The sequence below is a fragment of the Gekko japonicus genome, unplaced genomic scaffold (assembly GCF_001447785.1).
Source record: "Gekko japonicus isolate JY-2015 unplaced genomic scaffold, Gekko_japonicus_V1.1 scaffold208, whole genome shotgun sequence".
In the NCBI taxonomy this organism is placed as follows: Eukaryota; Metazoa; Chordata; class Lepidosauria; order Squamata; family Gekkonidae; genus Gekko; species Gekko japonicus.
In genome coordinates, this window is record NW_015173680.1 from 715741 (window position 1) to 738814 (window position 23074).

The 23074-nt window shown below is 48.0% G+C and overlaps 1 protein-coding gene across 1 annotated transcript in view; it reads left to right on the top strand.

Annotated features, from left to right (window-relative positions):
• The window catches only part of DMTN (dematin actin binding protein), a 41021-nt gene that overhangs the window by 12322 nt on the left and 5625 nt on the right, over positions 1-23074 (top strand). The window contains exons 2-10 of the mRNA XM_015423008.1: positions 6190-6248; positions 9556-9604; positions 15132-15203; positions 15840-15995; positions 16864-16908; positions 17399-17507; positions 18825-18881; positions 18969-19124; positions 22756-22865. Of these exons, the coding sequence (XP_015278494.1) occupies positions 9587-9604; positions 15132-15203; positions 15840-15995; positions 16864-16908; positions 17399-17507; positions 18825-18881; positions 18969-19124; positions 22756-22865 (723 nt within the window). The 5' untranslated portion in view covers positions 6190-6248; positions 9556-9586. The remainder of the gene's footprint in view (positions 1-6189; positions 6249-9555; positions 9605-15131; positions 15204-15839; positions 15996-16863; positions 16909-17398; positions 17508-18824; positions 18882-18968; positions 19125-22755; positions 22866-23074) is intronic.

The window sequence follows — 23074 nt, forward strand, 5'->3', positions numbered from 1 at the left end:
GGCGCTTTTTCCCCGACAAGTTTGGGGGGGGGGGGGGGGGGAGCGAACGGAGGCGGCGGCGTGGCTTGCTTTCAGACTGGCCTGCCCTTTGTCCGGCTCAGAGCCACCTCCACCTGGCACACTCCTCCGCCCCGTCCCAGCTGTGAGGGGCTGAGCTTACTCGGGAGAAGAGAAGGGGGCATTCCAGAGGGGGAGCCCAGGTCGTCCGCCGCAGCGCAAGGAAACAGGAGCCGGCGGTCATTGTGGCACTTTAAGAAGCCCACACATGTTAAGGCCAGCATGAATTCAGAGGCTGAGCCGTAGAGAACTCCACGAAAGTTTATGCTGGAATGAAAGGGCTGAGAGGTGCCACAGAACTCCCGGGCATGCTCGAAGGCACCCTCTCCTTAGTATTACTCTAGAGTTTTTAAAAATTCTATTTACTCTAGCGTTGAGGCTGGAAAGATGTTGCCGGGTAAGAGGGGCGCGGGGGGTGGAGCCATGGCTGTTATGTTTCCCCCTCCTGCCACAGTCGAACGCGGCTCCGCCTCTGGAAAGACTCCGAACTTTTAAACATGTAAAGCGGGATTCTTTCGGTGAGGCTGGGCGGGCCTCGCCGGGAGGTTCCACCACGGGAGAGGCTGGCCCTGGCCCAGGAGGGATGGGTCGGCTGTTCTTTCGCCTGGTCGGGGCGTGCGGCCGGAGCACATTTTTCCCGGCTGCTGGAAGAATCTCCGGCGTGCTGTTGGCCCGGCCCTTATCTGCCGCAGCAAGGGCGGGCGGGCGGCTCACGTGGCCGCCGGGATTCCAGCCGCCTGGATCGCGAGCGCGGTGCTGGAATGGTCCAGAGAGATTGGAGGTTGCCATGGAGAGGCGGGCTGCGGGCTGCTGATTCGGGCGAGGCCCCTGCCTGGCCGCGCCAGATAAGCAAAGAGTGAAAACGGAAGGTGGCGGCGGCGGGCGGGAGGCGAGGACAGGAGGCCGCTGAGCTGCCGGGCTGTAAGCCGCTCGCAGGAAGCAAGGCAGGGTTGCTTTCCCTCGGCGTTTCCCAGACCGAAGCTCCCTCACTCCCCTCGGGTGACCCCTCCGTGCGTCACTGTCTGCCCTGTGCCTCTTCCTTGCCGCTCTGGCCCTATTCCAACAGCATCCATCTGGCCCCAGCAGAAACAAAGTCACGTCACGACACTGATCCCTCCTTATCCTTCCCCTCCCTTGGCCAAGGCTGACATTTTCATTGTAAGTTCCTTGGGAGCAGGACCTGTATTATTTTATTGTATTGTATTTACTATGCGATTATTAAAAAAATAACTTTTTTCCAAAATAAAATTACCCTGCAGAGGCAAGCCACAAGAGCCGGTGTGGTGTAGTGGTTAGAGTGTCAAAGTAGGATCTGGGAGAGCCGGGCTTGAGTCACCACTCTGCCATGGAAGCTTGCTGGGTGACCTCGGACCAGTCACACACTCTCAGCCTAACCTACCTCACAGGGATGTTGTGAGGATAAAATGGAGGAGAGGAAAATGGTGTAAGCTGCTTTGGATCCCCACTGGGGAGAAAGGTGGAGTATAAATGCAGTAAAAAAATAATTTTAAAAATATAACTTGGGGGATGACTCACACCAGTATATGCTTTGCTTAACTCACCCCTGGTCTACCGCTCTTAAAACAAAGGAATTGGTATGTACTTTTTTCTCCAGTGATGTGAGTGGAGAGGAACAGCTTTGACGTCTGTGAGTCACCACCTGGTGTTGCAAGCCACTGAGCATGGATGTGTGAGTTCACCATTAGCAGTTCCCGTGGCACCTCAAGGCCGCTGTTGTGAGGCACTTGGCCTCCTGGTGAGAAGTACACAGGGGATGTTAGATCATGGGCTCTGTCCTGTTGCCCTAGAAGCTGGAGGGAGTAGTTAGGGTCACAAGGGGCAGCTGTGGCATGTTTAGGAGGTTCAAATGGCATTAAAGTAGCACCTGGACTTTGGGAGCAGTTAATTTGAACCAACCTGAGCCATTTTGAAAGCTCCCTTTCATCCTCTTTCCTCTTCCTGTCCTGTGTCCCACTTCCTCTCCAGTCTTTAATTTCTGCTTCACAATCTTCCTCTTAGCTGTTTCTTCCATTCACAAAGAGACTTAGGTGCTGTTTTTCTAGCAGAAAGCCTGGGTGTATATCTGAATAAATTAAATTGGACCTGTTTATTATGTCAATCCTCAGTGGATCCAGACTGTTACACAGAGTGGCTCAGAGAGGCCCATCTGGTTCCGGCTTAGGCGGAGCAGCAGGAAGTGTCTCAAAGAAGCAGCTCTGTCTAGGACTGGGGATGGGGTAGAGTTTGTGGTGGGGGGGTGGCTTAGTTGGCTGAGGGGTGAGGTGCTGTTGGCCTCTCTGTGCTCATCTTAGTCTGTTTGGAGGAGCAGAGATCTGGAGGTGGGTTGTCCCTGCCCATGTGAGGCTTGTGATGGTTGGCTGCTCTGGGTTCCCCCCTCACAAAAGCATTGCTGCTGCTTGGAGAAGCAACCTACATTCTGTGATGACTGCAAGGACGGGAGACCGATCATCCCACGGTGCTTCATCAGCTAAGGTGGGGGATGTAAACAGTCCCCCTTGTTGTCAACGTGGCCCCCATAGCAGGCTTACCTTTCGAACAAAGCTGGAGCTGGCAAATCTGCAGCGAGCGGCACTTGGGCAGCTGGATCTTGAGGAGCTGCCACACGAGCTGAGCTATCTGGGAGGACAAAAGGAGGTGTGTCATGCCCACCCCTTTCCAGTAGTCCACCCCTGGCTTTGTGAGCAGCGCAGGCTCTGGAAATTGTGAGCTCATGGATTCTGTTCTGCTAAGGTTGAGTACTCAGCCTTCCAGTGTGCACAATGCAGCCTTATCCGCTGCTCTTCATGCTCCCTGCTTGCTCCACTGCTGCACACAGACAGGGCTTTCAGGCCCAGATGAATGGCAAACGTCTGCCCCAGCATCTTCCGTGGGGGATTCCGAGCGGCAACATACTTATTCACAACTTCCGCCCGTCAAGGTCCAGCAAAGAGCTCCATTGAGCCCCAGAGATTGGGACACGGAGCAACTGAGGCGTGGGGGGGAGGAGATGCAGATATACTTTGTAAGGATATCCTGTCTCTTTCTTGAGGCTCTTCGCCTCTACGTGTTTTCAAGAACAGTGTCCGAAGTTATAACCATACTGTTGCAAGAAAACAACAAAGAATCTTGTGTCACCTTAAAGCCTGACAGATTTATTATGGCAGAAGCTTTCACAAACCAGAACCTGCTTTATCAAGTGCAACGCTATCCACAAAAGCATGCACTACAATAAATCTGTTAGTCATTAACACAGGATTCTTTGTTGGTTTTATTTCAGTATTCCTAGCATTGCTACAGCTCTAGACTTTGTCTGTTGTTGCAAATTGCCAACACTTTTGGCATTTGAACCCCTGGACTTTGTGGAAGATCCTGAGAACATTTTCCTGGAAGTAAATCCCACAGAATACACCTGAGTAGCATTCTGGGTACACCTGTTTAGGACTAGCTCTCTCAATGAGAAACTTTTAGGAACAGAGTTCAAAAATTTCAGAACATGGAAGGTAGGACTGGCCACTTGGCAAAGAAATGGCAACATCCCCAAGGGTTATGTCTGGCTCTCATAATTCAGTTGAAATCAAGAAGCTAGGTGGGAGGAGGAGACATGGGTTGAATCCTCAAGCCATGCAGGTGTGGGGAGCAGCAGGTGAGAAGCAGACAGAACCTGCCTTGACAGTAGCCAAGGTATATGTATGGCCAAGATGGATCTTTGAAGCTCTGACTCTGAGGAAACTTTCTTTCGTTTGCTGCTCCATTGCTTTTCTATTAAACAAATGCCTAAAATGTACATCAGCTGTAAAACGCCAGCCAGGAATCCATTTGATAATGGCTCTTCTCTATGCATTTCCTGGCTATTATAGATATTACCCACTGGGCTATAAAGACAAAACCAAAACGAATAAGCAGTTAATTTTTTTAAAAAAACCACAAACAAAATACTAGCATGATATAGCTAGGGCAGGCTTCTCTTAAACGCATATTCCGAAGTTGTGGTGCCACTTCCGAGAAGGCCCTGTTCAGAGCACTCACTGATAGATCTTCATGTGGCATGGAGACTTCCAGTGTGGAGCTTAATGGGGGAGGGTTTCATTTGAGACAGGTGCATGCTGAAACACACTTTATTGTTCTGTGACCATTATTTCTGTAGTTTTTCCTGCGTGCTCAAAAATTACATAATTAGTGCCTTTTCTCCTGTTCTCCAAGGACATAGTTAGCTATTCTGCCTTTTCAGTTGGGTGTTGTTTGCTTGTTTGTTTCCCTCTGAAACTGAGTTTAGGTAAAAGTCAGACGCTTGCTAAAGACAGATGAGAAGAAAAGGGAGTAGGAAGAGGCCTCCCTTCTGCACCATGGCTTGGCTGTTCATTAGTTCTGTGGCCCTGCTGTTGCTGTGTCCTGTCATCTGAGCCTGTTCTCTGAGCTTAGCATCTGAAACAGAAGGGTAGTCCTTTGCTCTACTGGAGCGGGGGTGAGCCTCAGGCCCAAACTCCTGCCTCCTGTGTTTTGAAGTAGCTTTGCTTGATTCATCCTTGGTAACTCAGCAGATGTGAGAGACAACACCAAACACCACCCCCACATCCTAAAATTTAAGCAATGAACCACTTTAATACCAATCCGAATAAATCACAACAAGATGCTCTGAACACAGCAGTGCCACTCCCCATGGAATCCTTCCTGTTTCTGCCAGTAATAGAGAACAACATTTAAGTTCCTAGAAGCCAGGGAGTTACCTGTGGCCACCAGGGATAAATGTTCGTTGCCCCTGAGGAAAACTTTATTGTCACCCAGGAGCTATTTTTCAGCTGTGAATTCTAGGTGGCTGCTGAGGCGCTGTGCTCAGCTGGACATCAAAAAATTGCTGAGTTGGATCACTGGGCAGTGTGGCCTGCTCCTTATAAGAACACTATATTTTAAATATGTTGGCATTTCAACAACCTTTTAAAAATCAGCAGTATTTTTACTGCTGAAAAGGGCATACACGCTAATCTTTGAGTCTAGCAGAACCTTTAAGACCAACAGTTTTATTCTGGGTATAAGCTTTCGTGTGCATGAAAGCTTATACCCAGAATAAAACTCTGTTGGTCTTAAAGGTGCCGCCGGACTCAAACTTTATTCTTCTGCTTCAGACCAACACGGCTACCCACCTGATGCTAACCTTTGACAGCTTTGATAGCTTCCTAAATGGCAAGGGCACCTTTGCTACCTCTGCTCATTAAGCCAGCCGGGAGACTGGTCCTCATCGAGTCTGCCTTCTGCAGTGAGTAAACCTTGAAGGCCTACAGCAACACGAGCCTCAGAAAACTCACTTTAAAATCCTCATCCCAATGGAACACAAAAATTCACTGTTGAGATGAGAAGAGTGACCTCTCCTTTTTTTTGCTTCTGTCGGGAGAAGAATCTGCTCTTGTGAGCAGGGATGATTTAAAATATTGTATAATTTTGTTGCCCTGACCTGGCTAGCCTGATCTTCTAAAGTCTTAGGAGTTAAACAGGATCAGCCCTCGTTAGCACTTGGATGAGAGACCACCAAGGAAGTTTAGGGTTGCTATGCAGAGGCAGGCAATGGCAAACCACCTGTGAACATCTCTTGCCTTGAAAATCTTACAGGGTTGTGACATGACAGCAAAATACAACAACAGCAACAACAACAGTAATAATTTTAAATTAGTTGTTGATTTTCCAGGCTGTATGGCCATGGTTTTGGCATTGTAGTACCTGACGTTTCGCCAGCAGCTGTGACTGGCATCCTCAGAGGTATAACACGGAAAGATGGAGTACTCTCTGTGTCAAGGTGAGAAGAAAAATGGTAGGTAGGTAATTTATATCTACTCAGGAAGGTGGGGTAGGGCTGAGTCATTGTCTTGTAGGAGTTTCCCAGCATGTCACAGCCTGGTATTCTGAGACATTCTGAGATAGTTTGCCACTGCTGCCGCTACGTCACAACCCTGGTATTCCTTGGTGGTCTCTCTTCCAAATAATGACCAGGGGTGACCCTGCCTAGCTTCTTTCTCCATTGGACAGCAGTTTTGGGAGCCCTATTTGCTCCGAAGTGGGGCAGAGGGAACACTAGAGGGAGTGGGAGAAGGGTTTCATGCAGCTACGATATGAGAGGTTCAGCTGTCCCATTTCTCTTTTCAGAAGGAGTTCCTGATCCAAATCCCAGCCAGTCTGGAGGGATGTGGAAGCCAGGTGAATAGGTACGTGTCCACAGTCATCACTGTCCTGAGCATAGTTTTGGTGTACTAGAGCCAGTTTGGTGTAGTGGTTATGAGCAGTGGACTCTAATCTGGAGAACTGGGCTTGATTCCCCACTCCTCCACATGCAGCCAGCTGGGTGCTCTTGGGTCAGTCACAGCTCTCTCAGAGCTCTCTCAGCCCCACCTACCTCACAGGGTGTCTGTTGTGGGGAGGGGAAGGGAAAGGAGACTAAGCCACTCTTAGGGTGTGTTCAGACGCGGCGTTTCAGCCGGCATAAACTCTACCGGTTGGAACCGGTGCAGTTTATGCCGGCCGAAACGCGATCACACTTACCTCCATTTTGCGGATCCCATCGGTGTATGCCCGCTCACACGCTGCGGGTGTCGGCGTTTGTTTTTTTTAAACACAGTTTGAGCATGCGCATAGGCAGCCATTCACAGAATGGCGATATTTGCACATGCTCAAAACACCCCATATTACATTTAAACATTACATTATTACCTTTAAAGTTTAAAGACCAAACTGGTCTCCCTGAAGTCCCGGACTCCTCCGGAAAGTTAAAGTAAGGGCTTTTTTTTTTTTAACAAACGCTCAGGGCGAAGCTTCGCCCAAGCGCATATTGCTCAGTTTAAACAAAAAATGGCAGGGGGGAAACAGAAGCCTCAGGCTTCCGACGGAAATGGCTAGACACCGGTGGAGAGCGATCAGACGGAGGGGTATATCGAAAGCAACCGTTGCACTCAGTATACCACCACTTGGGAACCTAGTGGCAGAGTGCAACGGTTTAAAAGGATTTACAACGGTTAGGGACGGGAGGCAGATGTTCGCCGTCTGAACGCCGGTAAGTACACCGGTTGGAACCGGCACCTATACCGTTGTAAATCTCCCGTCTGAACGCACCCTTAAACTCCTTTGGGTAGGGAAGGGAAGGGTATAAATCCAGTCTCCTCCTCCTCCTCCTCCTCCTCCTCCATAAGATGTTCCACATTCGGTGCCTCCGCATGGCCATCTTCTCATCCTAGTTTCATCTTCACAGATCAGAGATCTGACCAGCTTAAACTCCCCAACTGTTTTCTCCCAAGGCTCCCTATTCACCAGAGCAAAGTCCACAAAGATAGCACATTCTTCAATCTGAAGCATCAAGAGTGAGTGGAAGGTGTGGAAGGGTAAACTGGGGCTGCCTTGGTACTTTGTCACCCCATGCAAGATACACCCATCACTTCCGGGTCTGCGCTGCCCACCAGCTGGCAACCTTACAGAGTCTTGCCTTGGGCCCAACCAGTGCAATGTGGGTGCAGGAAGGGATGCCCCCTCCCATATCTCTTATGGCTTGGACTGCAAGCTGAGCCCCTGTGGCACATTCGTGTTCTTTCCTCACTGTGTCACACCATGCAGCTGCTTGGGTGACTTGGCTGGAGAACCGGCCCTGGTATCCTCTCACCTACCCTCAGAAAACCCTTGGCATCTAGTGTCCAGCACCAATGTTCCCTCTGAGCTGTGGAGTCCTATGAGCAGAAATTCTACTTTTTGAGTTCCTGGCACTACAGTTGTGAGCGAGTGATTTGCCTGCTGCATAAATTAGTTTGCTCTGGAGCCATCCTTCCTGAGCTAAGACAAAAGTGTGTGAGCCAGTAGCTAAAAAACTGAGCTAGCTCACACTAACTCAGCTTAGAGGGGACATTGTCCAGCACCACTGTGCAGCTGGTCTGGCTGGGCCAAGGACAAATCCATTGGGATGTGGCTAATGGTGCCTTGTGTGCGGAGACAAGCCCCCAGAAGCAAAACTTCCCACTTGCCTAGCCTGGAGTGTCACCTTCGATGGCCCCCACCAGGGGCACAATTCACAGAGATTTCCCCCACTGGCTGCACTGCAAGAACTTTCCCTTCAGTATGATATAGGCAAGTTTCCAGTAGGCCATGTCCTAACTCCCTCCCTTTGACAGTGTTCAGTGCTGCCACCATCAGGGGGTGTGAAGTAGTGCCTTCCACCTTCCAGCTCTCAACCAGAGATATGTAGTGGTGGTGGTTGTTCAGTCGCACAGCCGACTCTTCGCGACCCCATGGACCACATCACGCCAGGTCCTCCTGTCTTCTGTCATGCTCTGGAATTTGCTTAATGTGGTTAGTTTACCATTAATAACTTTCCTTCTAAATTGCTGCAAAGGCACTAACCCTTTGGGGATTTTTCTTCAGAGAAATATAAATTGTATTGTAAAGGTTAGTCAATACATTGGGATCAGAAATATGAGTTGCCTGTGTCATTCTTAGTTCGATTTGTCTGTGCAGTGCCATGAGCATTTTGGAGTAACAGAAGCAGCACAGGAAATTTCCCCACCCCTATCCCCAAGGACCTATAAATCTCCAATAATAGTTGGGAAAACATAATTAGCCAAAGGAGTCAAAGGGCTTAAAAGAGAGGAATCCATGTGGAGGAGGGGGGAAATGTGGCCACAAGGAACCTGGCTGCCGAAGCGATGCCCAGAAAACTCCCCCCCCCTTTATATATCGCAAAAACAATCCACAGTGGTCCTTCAGATGCCTGTTTAAATATTCATTGTGGTCAGGAATGCAGCATTTTCCAGATGGCAGCAGCCTGCGGGGTGGGGGGCTTCAGGACTCATTAATCATTTATCCAGCATGTGTACAGAATCCTTTCAGCCTGTCTCTCGGTTGCCCCTACAATAGCCCTATAGGATGAGTCACTGCTCTTCCCATTTTACTGCTAGGCAAGTGAGACTCAGAAGCAGCGGCCCACTTCAAGACTCTGTGTGGGAGGGGCAGGGTTGCCAGCTCTGGGTTGGAGAATATCTAGAGACTGGGAGGAGGGCGGGGTTTGGACTTCAGTGGGGTATGCTGCCGTACAGTCCACATTCCCAAGTGGCCGTTATCTCCAGGTGAACTGATCTCTGTCACCTGGAGATCGGTTGTAATCCCAGGAGATCTCCAGCCACCACCTGGAGACTGGCAACCCTAGGGAGGGGTGAAATTGGGAGCAGGTGCAGTTTCTAGAGATCAGGGCCACGGCATCCCCTCCAAAATGACAACTGAATCATTTTTAGTGATTTATTTGTATTGAGAGGCCTCTCATAATCCAAGGCCCTAAACAATAGTTTATTTAGCTTGTATCTAAATCTAGCTGTCCCAGAGACTCCCATGCAAGTGGAGGCAAGGGGGAACCCTCTGGATGCTCGTGGGGGTGGGGGGGTTGACCCTAGCATTTGCCCCTTCCTTTTCTCCTCCTGAGCCTCTCACACAGACCCCGAGAGGGCCAGCCTGATCTCCTCCTGTCTCCTCTCACCCCCACAGGGCTCGTGAATCATCTGAACCTTCGAGCTGAATGGAAAAGTTACAGAAGGTAACTGGGGGGGGGGTTATATCTTGGGGACACAGCTCAGTGTTCAACTGGTGATGTATAAGATCTATTAAAAAACCCAAAATGGGTCCTTTAATCAGGGAAATGCAAAGGCCTTGTAGCTCTTAAATGCGAAGGGGGCTGCTGAAATAATATACACGAATTAAATCGGATCCTTTCCATTGTAAAGAATGGGGCTGTGGATCTTACAGGCTGTAATCTTAAAGGCACTTTCCTGGTAGTAAGCGCCATTCAGTAATATGGGGCTTGCTTCCGAGTAGATTTTCTTAGGCTTGCTCCCCTAGGGTGCTTCGTAGCTCCAGGTCCTGCACACCTCAGCAGTTTTTGTCAGAGACAACTGAGGGTCTTAAAAAACGTAGTTATTGCCCATGGGCTAGGTTGCTGAACTTATTAATTCTTATTGATTCTCTTATATAAGTAAATAGACAAAGATGCCCAGTATTACCTTGGTTTGTGCTGACAGTGTAAGCAAAGCAAGAAATGGGTAGCTGAGTGTGAAGGGTCCCAAACAGGGTTGCCAACTCCTAGTTGGGAAGTTTCTGGAGGTTTGGAGGGAGCTCAGCAGGGATGTGATACCATAGAGCAGTGGTGGCGAACCTATGGCACGGGTGCCAGAGGTGGCACTCAGAGCCCTCTCTGTGGGCACGTGTGGCATCGCCCCAGCCAAGCCCAGACCATCATATAAGTGTCAAATTCTCTGCCAAATAATTTTAAGTAAATGAAAGGATTTGGGGATTGCTTTCCTTACTTTGTTTGGATCATCTTAAGTTAATGTATGGGTTGTTTTTTTCTAAAGTAAAACCTCAGTATTCAGGTTAAATTGCTGTGTTGGCACTTTGTGATAAATAAGCGGGTTTTGGGTCGCAGTTTGGGCACTCGGTCTCTAAAAGGTTCACCATCACTGCCATAGAGTCCACCCACTGAGGCAGCCGTTTTCTCCAAGGGAACTGATCTCTGTCGTCTGGAGATGAAATGTGATTCTGAGAGATCTCCAGGCATTGCCTGTGGGTTGGTAACTCTAGATTCCCAAAGACACCATCAAAATATTTAAACATTACTTATAATAGAAAGGAAATCAGGATTGCCATGTCATTTCAAGAGTACAAGGCAGGAAGCTTCTAAAAACGGCAAAAGATATCAAAATAGTGCATACATCCTACGCTTGAGTGATACCAGATCTAAAGCCAAATTGGTGGGAGGAGGATTGGGGCTGTAAGCAGAATAGAGTGGTCAGGCTAGTTGACCAAACTTTGAATATTCAGTTACCAGACACTTGGATTGTCATGCCACCTTAATACCTTATAGAAAAAAGTAAATACTTATAGAAATAGCAAAGCAAAATGAAACACAGTATTTTAAAAACATTTACGACGATTGAAAAAAAAAACTGTACAAGTCAAACAATTCCTAGGTGAAAACCCCACCAGCAAGGGATGATAATAGTACCTGTAACCTGACTCTAAGCGATATGCAGGTAAGTTGCAAGAATCCAATCAATTGCTTGAGAAATGCCAAATGATGCCAAATTCAGTCTTCTCAGATATAGTTATAGAAGATCCAGCCAGCTATTTTTAAAATCTGGGACAAATCGAAGGAGAGGTGAGTTACTACACCAGCCACCTTTAGCTTTAGCAAGATGTCCAGCGAACCTGCAGATCCGATGACATCAGCCTGTGAGAAAAACAGGTGGTTACAGATCTTGTTGAGGCTGGGAAGAAAACTGATTTATTATTTTTGTGGCACGGCAAATGTATTCTTTAAAAAAAAATGTTGAGGGAATGTTACCCACCCCAAATAAACCCCAGGTTATCATTTTCCAGTAACCCCTAAATGGTTTCTTTCAAAGTCTGTATTCAGGGTGTTATAAAGAGGGAGCATAGAGATTTGCGAGGAATTTGATCATTGTAGCCAAATTAATCATCACCAAAGAAAAACAAAGGAAGTAAAAAAAACCCAAACCCAGCTGGAGGGATGAAGCAAAGCCTGCTGTATAGGACTGGAGGGTGAGGATGTGACAGCTATTGTTAACATTCTTCACTTCTTTCAAACATCTGTGGGAGGGCAGTGAGTATACCATGAGCTCTCTTAGAGAATAAGGGCAGCCACTTATCCAGTACCAGATTAGAATCAGAGCACCACATAGAGTTGGTGCCACAAGTGTTACACTGCTAACAATACAGGAGATAAAGGAGGTGAACAATCATTGTATGTAAAAACAAAATTAGGTTAAAATGGAAAATTACTGAGGGGTAGCCATGTTCACCTGCTGCAGCCTGAGCAGCAAAAGGTCATCTTAAAGCCATCAGAGCCTGCTCTATCTTATACATGAAGGGTTACATTCGACTGGTAGAGAGATGACCAGAAGTTTCTCTTGCAGTACATTTGTTAGTCTTTAATGTGTCCTGCTAAATTGGAGTTTGATGATCGTGTGTAAGACATGGTATTTTGTGAGCTTGAGACAAAAGAGCATAGCTGTGATTCATCCTTGTGATCTTGTTGGTATTCATACAGAGAGCCTAAAATAGTTCGGGATGCTCCACAGTTCTTTTTACATCCTTGCATTGTAATATCTGTTCTCAGAGAGTATTAATTAAAAAAACTAATTAAATGCCTGGACCTCGAACAGAACATATTGCAACTGGGCTTCCACCAGGTGAAACTCAAAAGCTTTTCACTCACTGAGTTGTGCTTTCGAGTTGGCTTCAGTTCTTCTTCTCTGGATAACAGTGGCTCAAGTGGTTAAGATGCTGAACTGCAGAGCAGAAGGTTGGTAGTTCAGCAGTTCGAGACCCGAGTGCCGCATGACAGAGTGAGCTCCCGTCTCTAGTTCCAGCTCCTGCCAACCTAGCAGTTCGAAAGCAAGAAATTGCAAGTAGATAAATAGGTACCACTTCAGTGGGAAGGTAACAGCGTTCCGTGCGCCTCGTTGTCTAGTCATGCCGGCCACATGACCATGGAGAAGTCTTCAGACAGCGCTGGCTCTTCAGCTTGGAAACGGAGATGAGCACCGCATTCCTAGAGTTGGATTCGACTGGTTTTCGAGCAAGGGAAAGCTTTACCCTTTACCTTTACCTATATATACCTTGAGGTCTTTGGGACACAGTGAGAAGGTCCTCATATCTCCACAACAAAAAGGAAGGGCCCAGCAAATGGAATGGCCACCCCCATCCTCGCAACAGCTTTGATTAAGAGTGCAAATATGTGCCTTTGAGAGGCTAAGCTGGAGTTCACTGTCTCTGCTGAAAGGAAGTCCTTGTTGGAATTGACTCTCAGTGCACTGGAAGCCTTGCCAGGCTTGACACAATAAAGTCTGGTCCCCTCCAATTCCTGTCTCCTGGCAGGATCGCTGGGTATGACAGATTTCGTGCATGCCAACCGAAGCATTTTTGAGCCTCCCACTGTTGATGCTGGTTTGTATGAAAGACAGCGATGTAGTTTTAAATGTGCACATACTTTTTAAAAAAAATTAATCAATTGATGGTCACCTGGGAATGTGGATGTACAGTCATATTCCTACATTTTGTGTGTCACCTGCAAACTCTTGTAGGAGAAGCGTACCTTATGAAGGGAGATAATGTACATTAACCAAAGTGGAAGGAGATTCCTGAGTAGTCCTTAAAGTGCTATTATGATTTGTCACAAGTCCCCTGCATACTTGATGGACATTGGGATGGTAGTGTCACCTAGTGGTCATTGACTGGTAGCTCTTTGTGGAGAACCTCCACCAGCCTTATGCATCTCACCTAGTTAGGATTACTTAGTATTTGCACACTTAGCATACATAACCTCAGTAATCTTTACAACAGTAGTTTGTCCAGGTAGATCAGTACTGTTTCCCCCATACTGCAGAGAGGAACTGAGGCAAAGAGTGGCTGGGCAAAACTATATGTTACATGTAATTCTGTTATTTTTGTTTTTGGTATTTATTTGGAATATTTATCTCCTGTATTCTTAATAGTTGATCCCCCAAATTGGCTGACAGTAACATTATAAACAAGAAATTATCCATGAACAACAATTCAAACACCAGTGCAGCAAAAATAATAATACACAAAGCAAGATAAAAAAGAAAACAAGAACAATACAAAAAGAAAACAAGAACAATGCATAAAGCAAGATTTTAAAACTCCCACATTTCTTAAGAACTTTCAGCAGCATTAAACCAGCTTAAGAGAATAGAACCCAGATGAGAAGAAACACTATAGCAAAGTAGGTCTAGGAAAGATTGCAGAAAAGTTGAGGGAATCCCAGGAATTCTGGAACACAGAAGCACCAGGATGCCATGGGGAAGTGAGGGGGGCACTTCCCCGAAGCATCAAAACTGGGGCAAATCTCTAGTATGGAAACAACACGAGATGGCTTCCTTTTATGGACAGGAGCTATTTTATGAAATGCAGCTTCAGAGGCTTCAGTTTGAAGGGAGACATCAATAAGGGGGGGTGCAGTACCTCTTGGAGCACATTCCTACTGGAAAATCCCCTCCACCAAGCTGCTTTCATCCCCACTGGAAAAAAAAGAGGAGTCCCCGTGCCTCTGACCCACTAGGGGTAAAAGCAATGGCAGGGCAAGATCTGAGGTGAGAAAACAGCCCAAGGAGAAATACACATATCCCGCACAAAGAGCCAGTTTGGTGTAGTGGTTAGGAGTGCAGACTCTAATCTGGGAGAGCCAGGTTTGATTCCCCACTCCTCCACATGCAGCTGCTGGTGTGACCTTGGGCCAGTCACAGTTCTCTCAAGAGCAGTTCTCTCAGAGCTCTCTCAGCCCCAACTACCTCACAGGATGTCTGTTGTGGGGAGGGGAAGGGAAAGGAGATTGTAAGCTGCTCTGAGACTCCAAGTGAAGAGCAGGGTATAAATCCAGTCTCTTCTTCTGTTCTCCTCTCCTTCTTATCCCAGCCTCAGCCACTGAATTCCGTAACAAGGGCCAACGCCCCTTGCAAGAATCATGGAACTACATATTAGCTCCAGTGCCCTAAGACAGCTCGAGGAGGCAAGATCTAAACCAGAGTCTTCTGGTTACTATGCTACACCCACTGTCAATTGACTCTAGTTGTGCGTGTACCACATGTGGGTGTACAGGGGAAGGAGCAGCATTGCAAGTGGGAATTTAGACTCCTCCTGCTCTTTAGACGCCACAATTTGTTCTGGCTGTTCGTGGGAAATGCCTGTGGCACCCCTCCTTCCTCCAAGAAAGAGAACAGCTATGTTAGGCTGCCATAGAAAAGGCAATAGAATTATATGACCTGCAGTGACTTGCAGGGCTTGTGTTTGCGTTCACCTGAATCCATGTAGATCAAGTTTCTAGACCACTTTGTGCCTCTGACAGGCTCCAGCCCACGGAAGCAGAGACCTTGAGTGATGTTTTCGGTCCCTTGCCATACCACAGCAGCTCCCCCTTCCCTGCAAGGCCTGACTCCATCAGCCTAGCACTTCTTCTCCTTGGCAGAGGTTGCCTTCACTGCTAATCAAAGTCCTGTTGACCAAGGTGTCCCCCTTGTCTTCTGCAGCAATTGACTTCCCCGGGGAGTGTTGGTTCCTCCCGGGGATCCAGCGTTCCAGGGTCACCCTCCAGCATTGTGGTGAGTATCATTCTGATCCCCCCAGCAGAGAAACCACCAACATCTTTCTGTTGCAATACTGCCACCAAAGTCATGCCATTTTCAGCAGAACACGTTTGTACTTGTCATGCCCTTAATGCTCTTGAACTTCTGTTCAGCTTTCACAAAAAGGGAGCTTAGCAACTGGGAGATCAGGCGCATTTTTAAGAGGAAAACATGCCTCTGCTCTGCTCCAGAATGCTAGCAGACAGCCTTTCCCAAGTGTCTGTGCCCCCCTAGGATATCCACGAATAAACACGATCTTCCTTGGGTGGGGGAAGGAAGGGAATACACACAAACAGTGTTTCTGAATGGCTACACACCTTCCTTCTGAGAGCCAGAGGGATAAAAGGGAGAGCATTGGACTGGGAGACAAGGCCTCAGGCTCCCACTCATTCATTGAGCTGCTCATTTACTCTCAGGCTGACTTCCATCACAGGGTTATTGTAAGGGTCTGGAGGGGAGGGGAGACCCATGTACACTGCTCTGAGCTCCTGCAAGAAATGCCATAAAGAAACTGTGGCTCTCGAAAGAGGAGTTTGTTTGGTTCATGCAGACCAAAATGTGGACACCTCAGGATATCAACCGTTGGCTTTTCTGACTTGCTCATTTACCCAGGCCAAAATGGACAATGAAGTCCTGGCATACAAGGACTTGGCAGCAATCCCCAAGGACAAGGCGATCCTGGACATAGAGCGTCCGGACTTGATGATCTATGAGCCCCACTTCACCTATTCTCTCCTGGACCACGTGGAGAGGCCAAGGAGCAGAGAGGTGAGGAAGCACAAATCCTTTATCAGCTGGGTGGGGAGGGGAGGGCTTCTGCCTTTGATCGGCCCTGAGCTGCAGTGGGAAGTAGGGTTGCCACCTCCTGGTTGGGATTTACCTGGAGATTTGGGGGTGGAGCCTGAGGAGTAGGGTTGCCAGGTCTGGGTTGGAAAATACCTGGAGACTTTGGGGGTGGATCCAGGAGAGGGTGGGGTTTGGGGAGGGGAGGGGCCTCAGCATGGTACAATGCCACAGAGTCCACCCTTCAAAGCGGCCATTTTATCCAGGGGAGCTGATCTCTGTCAGCTGGAGATCAGTTGTAAAAGCAGGAGATCCCCAGGCTCCACTTGGAGGCTGGCAACCCTACTGAGGAGGGTGGGGTTTGGGGAGGGGAGGGACTTCAGTGGGGTACAAGGCCATGGAGTCCACCTTCCAAAGCGGCCATTTTCTCCAGGTGGGCTGATCTCTGTCACCTGGAGATCAGTTGTAATCCCAGGAGATCTCCAGGCACCACCTGGAGGCTGGCAACCCTGGTGGGAAGGCAGACCTACACTAGGGGAGGAAGGTGTCTTTCTGGCCCAGCTCCATTCCTCCCTATGAGATTTTAGGGAAATGATTTATTTAAAACTGTTTGAGAAGGGTCTTAGCTTGGCTTAAGCCACCTACATAGCTGCCTTGGTCTGTTTTGCTGCTGTGCCAATCCGTTAATGTTTTGAGGGTTTCACATTGCCAATGTTTTTGTTTTGTTTTCTTAGCCGCCACAAGAGCCGTTTATTGGCTGATCTATGCACCTTAGAATAAATTAATCAGTAACGCTCAGTTGCTGGCTTCGTCAAATAATGTGGGCCTTTTCGACTTCTTTCTCTCTCCGTAGCGTTCCCTCTCGCCCAAATCTCTCTCTCCTCCGCCTTCTCCAGAAGTAAGTGCTTCCCAGAGTTGCCTTGGAGATGTGTTGCCAAGAAGGGGATGTGAAGAGCAAGGCCTGGGGGAGGGGAGGGAGGGGGAGAGGAGCATCTTCCCTCAGCTGAGCATAGCTGCTTTGCAAGGTCATGGAGACAAGAGCCCGTGTGTACGTGTGTGTCTTTGCACATGTGCTGTGTGCTCAGAGGCCCCACCCAGGCTCACGTTGCCATTGTTTGTGTCATGCACCTCACAACACGGGATGAAAAGCTCCCACCACCCCAAGGAGCAAAAGCGTGGTTTTTGCTTCGGTGCCCGAACGCAGCTTCTCTTCTGCAACAAGTCATGGCTGTACTTGCAAGGGGGAGGTTTTTAAGATGAAGCGTTGGCAGTCTGGGAGGGGAAAGAAGGGACGGGTGGTTTGCCTTGGAGCAGCACAGCTCAGAAGAGAAAGAGAGAGAAGAAGACTGTGAGCCTGCTGCTGTAATCTCATTGTGCTGCACCTGCAGGTCACCCGGGACTGGATGGAGAACAAGTCTCCAGGAAACACCTCCCAGGCAGCTAGTCGGAGGGCCAGCAGCTCCAGTCGCAGCGGACTCCAACACTTCCACCGTCCTGGTAGGGAATCGCTTCCCCCCTCCGCCTTCTTTCCCGTCAGACACCCCTCCTCAGACTTTCCTTCCTCTGCCAGCCGCAGCGGAGTGGAAGAGCTATTTGTATGATAGGACAGAATCTTCCTCCACAGAACCCTGTTATTTTGGTCAGGTTGCCAACCTCAAGGTGGGGTGTGGAGTTCTCCCAGAATTACCTCCAGACTATGGAGATAAGTTTCCCTGGAGAAAATGGCAGCTTCAAAGAGAAGACTCTGTGGTAGATTCTAGGTGAAATCCCTCTCTAAACTCCCCCCCTTCACAAGCACCACCCCAAAATCTCCACCAGTTTCACAGGCTAGAGTTGGCAACCCTAGAATTTGGTGAGGATGCTTTCTGAACCCCCTGGCTCATTCCGCATCTCACACAACTTCATTCTTGCGAGAGAATAAGTACTGAAATAGTCGAACTGGAATTCCCTCTCCCATTGATTTTAGCACTATAACCTGCTATCACACCAAAGTTAGTCAAAGGTCATCTCAGACCTTCTATGCATTTCTTGTAAATGCCTCCTTAAAAGTAAATTCCACCTTCATCTCCACCACTTCCCCCTCCTCTGTATCCCAGTGCTTATAATTCTCCCAAATCCCAAACCACTCTGAAAAAGGCAGCATGATAATATCTGAGAACATCTGTAACAGCTGGATTTTGTTGTGAGGCTCACTGGTTTGTAATAAGAGATATGTTTATTAGTGCATGTCTTAATAGCCTATATTTTTGCCTGTTATATTGCTAATAGTAATGCAAAAGCAAGCAGAAAAGAAATACACTCTGGTAATATTTGAACTCCAGCAATTTTCTCCATCCAGAAAGGTTTACTATTCAATTCAGTGTCTAAAGTCCATCTGCATTTTTTTGATCATGGGGCCAAAATGAAAAATGATTCATTCAGACATACAATGTATTTTTTCAAACTGATAATATTTATAATAAGCAGGTGGTTGTTTTCCTATTGAGTGCAATGAAAAGGGGGCAGGTTCGGGGGGGGGGTTTCTCTGGGAAGCAATGACCAGGTAGGTTCTGAGTAGGGTTACCAGCTCCAGGTTAAGAAATACCTGGAGATGTTGAGGGTGGAGCCTGAGGAAGGAAGACTTTGAGGAAGCCGGAGGGACTTCAGTAGGGTGCAATGCCACGGAGTCTACCTTCCAAGGCAGCCATTTTCTCTAGGTGAACCGATCTCTGTCACCTGGAGATCAGTTGTAATCCCAGGAGGTCTCCAGCCACCACCAGGAGGCTGGCAACACTAGTCCTGAGCTACTCACAAGAATGCTTTGTTCTTTCCTAGATACCAACACGACAGAGATGAACATCTACAAGAAGCCTCCAATCTACAAGCAGAGGGGTAGGTGCTGCTCCCTGGTGACCCCCGGGGCAGGGGCCATATGTGGCTAAGCCTCACTGCCAGCTCTTCCTTTTCTGTCCCTTCCAGAGCACTCGGCAACACCCACCCCCCAGGGCAAACACCTCATAGAAGACCTGATCATAGAGTCCTCCAAGTTCCCAGCAGCCCAGCCCCCAGACCCAAACCAGCCGGCCAAGATCGAGACGGACTACTGGCCCTGCCCTCCCTCTCTGGCAGTTGTTGGTAGGTGGACCTTGTAGAATTTTACATGTTGTGGTTTTAACTCAGTTTTCTCTGTTTTAATTATGTTTTGTTGTTTTAATATATGTATATTCTGTAAGCCGCCCTAAGCCCGCCACGGTGGGGAGGGCGGGATACAAATTGAAATAATAATAATAAATTGTCCCCACTAGGGGCTAAAGCATCTTAGAAGTGGCAGTCTTTGAGAAAGGGAGGCAGAATGAAATATCTCCCTACTCTAGATGTACCCACGACTACAGTCTATAAAAGTTAAAAAGTCTTAGGGTGGCAAAAGGGTAGTGGAACTCAAGGATGCACAGGCCTCAGGATGAGTAACTTTTCTCCTTCATGGGGCATTCAGTCAGAAGTGGGTGTCAGAGCATGGCAAGTGGCGGCCTGTTTTCCTTGCACAGGAGGCATGTTGAAAACCCTTCATGTATATCATCTTGTTTGCCATGCCTGAGACAGGTTAGCATTCTTGCCAGCATTGGCTTAGGCTCAGCAGACACAACAGAAGCTTGTATAAGGTCACCAGGCAAATCTCTGATGGTTGCCGTGAGATTTGAGCTAGACTACTTTTGCTGCTCTGCTGTGGCTTGCTCCCCACCACCCTCCCAGCCAGCATGATGTAATGGATAGAGACTGGGATCTGGGAGACCCACATTCGAATCCTCACTCTTAGAAGTTCGCTTGGTGAACTTGAGTCAGCCGCGCTCTCTCTCCCAATCTAATCTACCTAGCAGGGGGGGGGGGTTGTCATGAGGATAAAATGGAGGGAACAGGAAGAATGATGTTGTAAGCCACTCTGAGTCCCCATTGGGGAGAAAAAGCAGGGTATAAATATTTAAATAAATAAGAACCCCCAGAAAGGACTTCTTATTTCCCAGAATTCTTCTGAAGCCTGGGCCTGCTGCCGGCTTGGCCTATGAATGCCCATAAAGGCACCTTCAGCCCTTGGAACATAATAACTGGCCTGGTATGAATTATTAATTCTCCAAATCCCAAATAGCAAATGTGGAAAGGTGCCATGGTAGTTCTCAGTTTCTAGGGAGGACGGAACAGTCTTCTTATCCCTTAGCAAGAACTGCAGTCCCATCAAGTTGGTATGGTTCCTGTTTAAACCTCTGACGTACTTCAGTCAGCCTCAGGCAGGTAGTAGCCTTCTGTTTTGATGTCAGATTCTAGAGGGGTAGCCGTGTTACTCGATTGCCGCCAAAACATCAAAGAGTCTTGTGGCATCTTCAAGACATATTCATTGGGACTTGAGCATTCATGAGCCAGAGGCCACTTTGTCAAGGACATGAAATGCTGAAGGTTTGTTGGAATTATGCTTAATAATAATAATACTTTCAATTCATTAATCGCTTTCCCCAGTGGGCTCAAAGCGATGTACAGTTACACATTTTAGACAGGAGACTAACAATGTTCATAGGAGATAGGGAAGACAACATATATTCATTTAATTGCACACGCTGTCACTGCACGGTGTAAACGTCTTCTGGCTTGGCTCAGTCATTTTCCGAACGGCTGCTTGTCGACGAGGCTTCAGGACCCGTATGTCAAATTGCCACACTGCCACCGCCTGGCCGGAAACATCCACTGCAGGGATTTTTGTAGCCGAGAAGTTCTTCCGCCTTTTCCGAACCTCGACCAGGACGTCCCGACCGTCAGCTAACACCCTCCCACAAGGGAGATTGGTGTGCCCACCCTCTCTAAGGAATGGTTCCCATTTTATCTACTCGCCGAAGCTTTCAAATCACTGGGTGGACGATGAGCTGGGGACAACAGGCTGGCTGCTCACACCAGCGCGGGGCTCAAACTAACACAGTTCGGATGTTAAGACAGTGGGTGGTGTCTGCATGCACATGGGTGTCTGTATATCTATACCAATATATGGTACAAAGAGAAGGAGGGGGGGGAGAATACAAAGGCACAGCAGTCCCAGACATGTGTGTGTTACTGAAAACATGACCTAGAAAGAAATAAAATGATCCAGGCAGAGTGGGCGCAGACTGCTCCAGAACAGTGATGAATTGGCACACTTGGATGAAGAATGCAAGAGGAATTGCTTTCTGCAGTGAACTAGCCATTTCCTGAACTATACTGAGCCCAAGCTTGAACAAGGTCACATCTGCATAATAATTTCCCCTCTCAGCAGCTTCTCACAGATAAAATTGTTAGGCACATATAGAGGGACAAACCTTGCTGGGGGGAAATCAACAAGGCTTCTGCAAAGGAAAGTCCTGCCTCACCAGTCTTTTGGAGTTCTTTGAGAAAGTGAACAAGCATGTAGACAACAGTGACCCAGTAGACATTATATACCTGGACTTTCAAAAGGACTTTCACCAAAGACTCCTGACTAAATTTAGCAGTTATGGGATAAGAGGACGGGTTCTCTTATGGATGGATAATTGGTTAAATGACAAGAAGCAAAGAGTAGGAATCAATTGATAGTTCTCACAATGGAGGGAAGCAAGCAGTGGGGCCAGTAACAACAGCCAGGGCTCATTCATCTGTACATCCCTCTAATGTGCTATCACGTTCTGTCTTCTTCCATTGACGTTAGCTGGACTGGACAGACTCTGGACAAGAAAATAAATAGACACAAATCCGGTGGGGGAGCATTTCAACCCCCCTGGACATTCAGTAGCAGACTTAAAGGCTGCAGTGTTTTGGAAGGAGAGTTCCAAAGGAAAACTCTAGTGGAAAAATGCTGAGTTAGAATTCATGCAGAGTTTACAGTCTTAAATTTGGGCTCAGTAGAGACTGGGGGTGGCTAGAGCTACCTGCCTTTTACATGTGTACCTTGCCGTTCACCCGGAGAGCTCAGGGCGGCACACACGGCTTTTCCTTCTTCCACTTTATCATCACAACAATGCTGTGAGGTAAGATAGGCTGAGACTGGCCCAAAAGCACCCAGTGAGCTCCATAAGAGGGTGGGGATTTGAATCATGGTCTCCCCAGATCCTAGTCCCAACACTTTAACTGGCACACCACCATGCTTGCGCCTTCTTGCCTCCCCTTGTGTGCAGAGTGCAGCTGGGCTTTCTGAATCAGGAAGACTTGCAGGTATCTGGGCAAACTTGTTCCCTTCCTGAAGGGTGGGATTCTTCTAAGTAAGACATTTTGCCGAGGTTTGTTGGATGTAGGCACTGGTGTATCTGACTGGCTATAGGTTCCACCTGTGCTCTGCAGTGTAATGAAAAGGCACCTGTGTTTTGGATTGCGGGGCCTTCTGGCCTCCCTTTTTAATGATTTCCCCTGGACCTCCTTCTATTTGTACCTTGCAGAGAGAGAGAATGAGTGTGTGTGTGTGGGAGGGGCACTGGCCTATGAAATTTGATTTTTGGATGAATTTTAATCTTTAAGGTACCACTGGAATAAGAGCTGGCCCAATTGGAACGGATCACTTTTCTGGCTTTGCACATGTTTTCTCCTGTGGGACCAAAACTGGTGAGGCCACCAAGACCTCAGCTCTCAGGGCATTTGTTTGGGAGTAAGGCCCATTTGAATCAGTAGATTGCGTCTTCTGAGCAAACATAGAATTGGGCTGAAAAACTCCTGTAAGGAATAGGTCTTTTTCTCTTTTTTTGGCACCCTGTAATAAAGTCCACCCACCCCATTGCACCCACAGAGACTGAGTGGAGGCAGCGGAAGGCTTCAAAGAGAGGGGAAGGAGAGGACGAGGACCTCACAACAGAAATGAAAAGCCTGCAAGAGATGCAGAAGCAAGAGCTGAGCAAGGTAGCTGATGTGAGGAGGTGGTAAGCCAGGGAGTGGATCAGGGTAGGGTTGTCAACTCTGGATGAGGAAATACCTGGAGGTTTGGGGAGGGGGAGGCTCTCGGCAAAGTACAATGCCATAGAGTCCATCCTCCAAAGCAGCCATGGCTGTACTAGTAGTAGATCTCCAGGCCCCACCTGGAAGTTGGCAATCTTAGATCAGGGGCAGTC